Source organism: Empidonax traillii, unplaced genomic scaffold (genome assembly GCF_003031625.1).
Source record: "Empidonax traillii isolate 1590-97213 ecotype Southwest subspecies unplaced genomic scaffold, ASM303162v1 scaffold5908:size6873, whole genome shotgun sequence".
NCBI classification, from domain to species: Eukaryota; Metazoa; Chordata; class Aves; order Passeriformes; family Tyrannidae; genus Empidonax; species Empidonax traillii.
This window is the reverse complement of record NW_020961101.1, coordinates 1-6,415: the sequence shown is the minus strand read 5'-3', so window position 1 is coordinate 6,415 and position 6,415 is coordinate 1. Positions and strand designations below refer to the sequence as shown.

General features: G+C 37.1%; 1 protein-coding gene across 1 annotated transcript; it reads left to right on the top strand.

Moving 5' to 3' along the window:
* Window positions 1-623: 623 nt before the first annotated feature.
* On the top strand, window positions 624-2,081 carry LOC114073278 (glypican-5-like; the record flags this gene model as incomplete). Its single annotated transcript, XM_027911062.1, has 2 exons — window positions 624-1,318; window positions 1,911-2,081. Coding segments are annotated over 2 exons (839 nt in total), but the record flags the coding sequence as incomplete, so codon positions are not given.
* Window positions 2,082-6,415: the final 4,334 nt, after the last annotated feature.

The window sequence follows — 6,415 nt, the reverse complement described above, 5'->3', positions numbered from 1 at the left end:
GGTAATAGGATACTGCAGCCAGGGAGAGAGACATTTTAGATCACATACTTTATGGTTTTCATCTAGGAAAAGTAGTAATAAAAAAAAAGCGTCATAAAAACCTTATTAATGTACTTCTATTGATATTATTGAAACATCATTATTTTGCTAATATTACCTAACAATTTTCATCTAAAGTATTGGCAAAATTTGTGTAAAGGACTGAATTTACAGTTACAAAAATAGCTATTTTCATATAAACCTATAATATTCTTCACACTTCATTATTTAAAACCATCTAAACCAAGATTCAATTTGATTTAAATTTTCATCTTTGCTTTTCTGGACTGCTGCATCCTAGGAGATGTCTTTCTTTTAGGCTGTGTTTAATATAACCTGCAAGGAAAACATATGGATTATTAATTGTGTTATAACATTATTTGTAAAGTGTTTCCCTGTATACAAAAGACAATTGTCATAATTTGTGAGAAGTTTGTCTCTTGAAAAATTCTAATGCAAAAATTCATTTGGGATAAATGTAAGTTGTCGTAATGTAACTGTTTTAAGTTCTTATTACTCTAATTTCTTATTTTTTTAAACCTTAAAAATAATAATTGACTGATTGATTGATTTATTAATTACAGAAACCTTTGAAATGCTTATCAGACTGGCTGAGAATTACACAAGCACACTTTTCTGCACTGCATATAGAAACATGGCTGCTGAGGCTACTGTGCGTGTTCAGGAGTTTTTCACTGATGTTGGACTCTTCGTATTTGGCACAGACATTAGCACAGAGGAATTTGTGAATCGATTTTTTGACACCCTGTTTCCAGTAGTCTACAGCCACGTGATTAACCCTGGTCTGACTGACATTTCACTGGAATATGCAGAGTGTCTACGAACGGCGAGAAGAGACATCAGGCCCTTTGGCAGTGTTCCCAAAAAGGCCATAAGTCAAATGGGAAGATCCCTCTTATCCAGCCGGACTTTCTTGCAGGCTCTGAATTTGGGGATTGAAGTGATCAATACAACGGATCACCTGCATTTCTCCAAAGACTGCAGCAGAGCTTTACTGAGAATGCAGTACTGCCCCCACTGCCAGGGACTGATGATGAGTAAGCCCTGCATGGGCTACTGCCTCAACATCATCCGGGGCTGCTTAGCCAACACAGCAGAAATTGATCTTCATTGGCGGGGATATATTCAGTCCCTGGAGGAGCTCTCAAGCGCCATGAGTGGAACACACGACGTTGAGCACGTGCTTCTCAACTTTCATTCGCTTGTTAATGATGCTCTGGTACAGGCTCATACCCATGGGCCAGAGTTATCTGAGCAGGTAAGAAGGTGGTTTATACACACTCAGTGACAGTAGGAAGAATGGGACTGATAATTCTTACTTGTTTGGCCACTTTTATGGTGAAGAACATGTTTGTTTCTTGAGTTCAGCTTCATTTGACAGTGCAATTTTTAGGAGCACAAAAAATGTTTTTCATGAACATAAGAAAATTTTCTAATCACTTCATTGTTATCCTGTGTGCACATAATGATAAATTTAAGCAATCCCTACTTTAGGTACTATTGGCCTGCCTTAGAGAACCTATAACTTTCCATATAATATTTCCATAATTATTTAGGTTTCAGAGGAAGTAGCACAGTTCATTTGTAACATAAACTGAGTCCTTCCTTACATATATACTTGAGAGAAAAAGGCAAGTTATGTGAGAGCTCTGTTACCTGTGAATGCATGAAGTAAAGAACTTTAAGATACTGTTAGGGAAAGTGTGCACTACTTAGCTACACATTAGGAAAAGCCCTAGTATATCTGTTAATTTACGAAGGTTAAGTATCAAAATTCAAATTTTTCATGTATTATTTTTAATCTGTATTCTGTTTTGTAATTGTGTTTTTCTCTGTATTCTTACATTCAGACTTCACTGACAGTGACATATTCTATGTTTAATGCTGGATTGGATAACTTGGTTTGGGGAGATGCCTTTAGTTTTATGGTACACACAAGTCTGAAGAGTGTGTCTGGGTGTCCCTGTGGTGTGGCATCAGCTGAGGTGCAGTAATACTTCTAGGACTGCCATAGCCTCAGTACGTGACTACTGAGGTTGAAGCAGTTTCTTCTGCTAAGCAGCTGATAGGACCTCTGACAGTAAACAACTTGACCTAATATAATAAATAAAGCATTTTTCATTTCTTTCTAAGACTCAGAGTTTATTAAAACTGATTCTTCATCCTGCTTAGTCACTGAGTAACCGGAAAATTGCTCACTCTGTGAATTTCCTATTTTATCTGCTTTATACCAACCAGCTACATGAACCATAATATCCTGCTGCTGAACTTCCTTGAGGAAAACTATCTCTTTTTTTGGAAAAGGTTTTTCACTAACAGTTTGGCTCAAAAGTGGCTCACTGATGTCTGTCTAATTCAAGTGATTTCAGAGCTACAGTTGCCTTTCACGGATATACCCTGTTGCCCCTTTGATTTTTGTGGGGTCTTTTTTGCCTACAATTTTCAGGAACAAGCTAGAACAAGCAAGTAAAGGCACAAGGGAAGGACTTGTGTTTCCTACTTCATCCTGGGTAATTTAATTTAAAAAGTTTTAGACTTGGATTTTCAGCAGTGAACTGTCATGGGCCCAGACTTAAAAATCTCTCAGCACACTCATGTTTTAAAAAAATGAAAGTTTTTACACTCCTAAGTAGTGTAAATCACTGTATTTCATTTTTAGTAAAGAAATTAAATAGTTGAAGAGCCTTGCACCTAGCGTTTTGGCTTAATGAACATTTTATATTGATCCAAAATGAAATACTTTTCTTATTCCTGAAAACTCTATGCCTCTCTTCTCCCCTTTATTCATACAATGTAAAGAATGCTAAAATTTCCTATGTAATGATATTTGTTACTAATGTGTTTGTTTGAAGATTATGTGTTTACTTCTGTTAAGATCATCTGATATAAAATCACTTCCAAAAGTTCAACCCTAAATTCTTCATTTTTCATTCATGCTGCATCAGACCTAGACATCTCTTTCAGTTCATTTCTCTGTTATAATTGACCAATCCTTTCTCTCTTTGATCTTTAATTTGATAAAATAAAATTATGATGCAATTATCTCTTGAAAAATAGTGATCTAGTCAGTCAGTATATTTTGTATTTCATATTTTACCATTTATTAGGTATCAAGACTTAATTCTGACATGTGGTAAATACAGTTTTTAGCTTTAGGATGCAGAGGACATGAATTCCATTGAAATTGGTGCATTAATATTTATTTATTTTATCTTTGGAGTGATTCATGAACTGTTTCAAGTTTTGATAAGCAATTAATGCATCAGTGATTCCAACAGACAGGGAAAAGCTGATTATGAGCAAGCAAATAATGGCTTGCTTAAGCACACAGCAGTCTTTGCAGTTTTAAAAGTGAATTTCATTGTATTTTGTGAGTTTTAAAGAAGTAAACAGAGAAAAAAAACCTTGAAATGTTTGGAAATATCATATATACATATGCCAGCGTTAATATGAGAAGCTGCAGAGTATCCTACTTAGCGATACATGTAGTTGTACAGTATTTTCTGTTCATGTGTATGTTTGTGTAAATTACCACATGTAAAGGAATTTTTCTAACACATTGCATGAATATTTAAATCTAATGTATATTCATATTTTAAACTCTGTGTGATGCGGAAAGACCACTAATGGCGATATAACATGACTTCCTTTTCTGGCAGTTTGCAACTTTTGTTACCTTTTCTGCTTGGGTCAGCAGAGCAATGCCATGCCGTCTGTAGATGGAATTTGTCTTTCCCTTCGTTCTTCCTGTTTCAAATTCACCTTTCATTTCTACCTCCCACAACTCTGCTGACTGACAGATAAGTGCAGCACTTGTTCATCATCTTGGTACCTGGGCATCATTTTATGTTATTCTGCAGAATCTAGTGGAGAAGTGTGGGTTGTGCAACTATTCACATATTTATGTATTTTCACACATTCACGTTGATATATATTTAGTGAAACTTCTGTTCCTGAAGTCTGTATTTACCTACTGGTATTGCTCAGTGCGTTGTGGACCCTGTGCTTTTTAGCTGGTAGGAGTTGGAACAAACTCCTTTTTCTCGCAAACATCTGTGTGTATGTTCCTGCAGATATAATGCAATACAGGTTTAAGAGAGCTGCATCATATAAAGCAAGAACAGGAAGCATTATTAAGATAGCCTGAAAAGGGTGGTATGTAATTCTTAAGCATTAGTTAACAGCTAAAGGTGCCTGTTGTTACTGAGCACCTTACAGGTTCATCCTGTTCTTCCGTGCTGGTCTCTGAGCTTGTGTTTAGCCAAGGAGATCCCCATGGACGGCGCTGTGAATGGCCAGTCTTCGCGAACGAAGAACCGGGGAAGGTCTTTACACCTTCCAGCCTGCGCATTGGATTTTTTAGGTGAGACACAGTGTACGCGGAACTGAGCCCACCCTTTAATCCTGAGGTTCATCTGCCAGGGCCAAGCGAGCTTGGACAGTGACAGCGAGGTCCTCAGGACATAGATGGATTGCCTTACGGGCTAACGAGCTCCATCTGCCCGGGGAGGGGCCCCGACCGGGACTCGAACCCGGGTCTCTGCGGTGACAGCGCAGCACCTTTCCCCTAGACCACCAGGGGCTCCCAGGAGGGCACTGTAGAGCTGGAATGAATGCACAAGAGCTTTGTAACACATTTAAACCTTGTATAAACGTAAAAAAAAACCCCAAAAAATCAAAACCCCACAAACAACCGTCCCCCCAAACAACAACAGAAAATACCTCCCAAAACAAAAATCCCATGGAAATTTGTTTACAAGTTGTAATAAATTTTTTCATGTTACCTCTGTTCTGTTATCCAAGCCACTGTCAGTGTTCAGACAGAAGGGCAAGCAGATTTTAGCAAGATTTACAAAGTTTTGGTATGGATGGAGTCTAGTATTCTCAGCATAAGAGTGTGTTTCCCTTCTCTTTAGGCATGGATTAATGGCACAGTCCCATGCCATGGAAAGACAAGTTCCTGTGTCACTCACAATGTAGTTCAACAACAACTTAAGTCAATCTCACCCTGGATTGCCCAAGTCCTGCTCTGGCACCATGTTCCCTATGCCCTTTCCCTGTGTGCACACTGCTCTGACAGCTAAAAGTCAAGCTGGTTGAGGGAGCAGTCTGTATTCTGAACCATATTTTTGTTTTGGTGTTTGAAGACTTGTGCTGCCACACTATGGGTAGCCCAGCAGCTGAGAGGTTCATTGGAGTGGAACCAACACAAGACCTGAGAGGTGGTGAGATGAGTCTGAGGTCAGGCAAGAGCTGAAAGGAAAGAGGAAAGGAAAAGGAGAGAAGAGAAAATTCACAAGGCTTTATAATTAAGTCTTTTCTCCAAACTTTACATGAAACTGTTGTTTGTGATTCCCAGAAGATCAATGGTGTCTCAGTTTAATGTTAAATAAAAGAGATTAAAATGAATATTGAGTAGTTGTTCATTGGCTATTCTGAGCACTGATGATTTTGGGATCTGAAGGAATATGAAGTATGTGACCATGATATTAAAAGCTGTAAGCTATATATGCATATAAAAATTGGGAATAGGAAACACAACATAAAAAAACAAACAAACAAAAAACCAAACCAACCAAACAAAAACCCAAACAAACAAACAAAAACACACAGAAATTCTGGAGTTTCCTCATTTTGAAAGAGAGGTTACGTAAAATTCTTGTATGTGCTTTTGTATGTGATATAAGCCTACAAAAGTTCTAATGGGATTTTCAAAAGCTTTGTGTCTTCACTGTGTTCTAAGTTTTCCAAACAGTTGCAGATAAAAAAAATCTCAAAATTCTGAAAGTTTTTAAGTCTTTTCATCTCAGTTTAATACTGAAAGAAAATCTAAGTTATGTGTCTTCTAAAAAATAGGTATAATTATATTGTATTAAAAGAGAGTTTTGTCTTGCCTTTTTTTTAATCAGCTGTCTAATACTGTGAAGAAAGCAACATCTTTCTTTTGTCATAGAATGCTAGCAGGAAGAATTTAGTAAGATTGTATTTAGGGCTGTATTTTCTTACCAGTTATTTTTGCTTGACATGACTAGCTATAAACAGTCAGAACTGCTGTAATATAGTGATGTTTTAGGTTTAAAATTCCCATGAAGGTACATATTCACAAGCATTATAAATATAATATTTATGGGTTTTTTTCTGTTCCTTCTGTGATCAGTTTTATGTATCTGCTTTTTATTAGGATCTTTCCAGAGAAAAGTCACATAGCCTTATTCCATTCCAGGCACTTTTAGCTGTTACCTAATGCTTAAGAATTACATACCACCCTTTTCAGGCTACCTTAGTAATGCTTCCTGTTCTTGCTGTGTATGATGCAGCTCTCTTAAACCTGTATTGCATTATATCTGCAGGAACA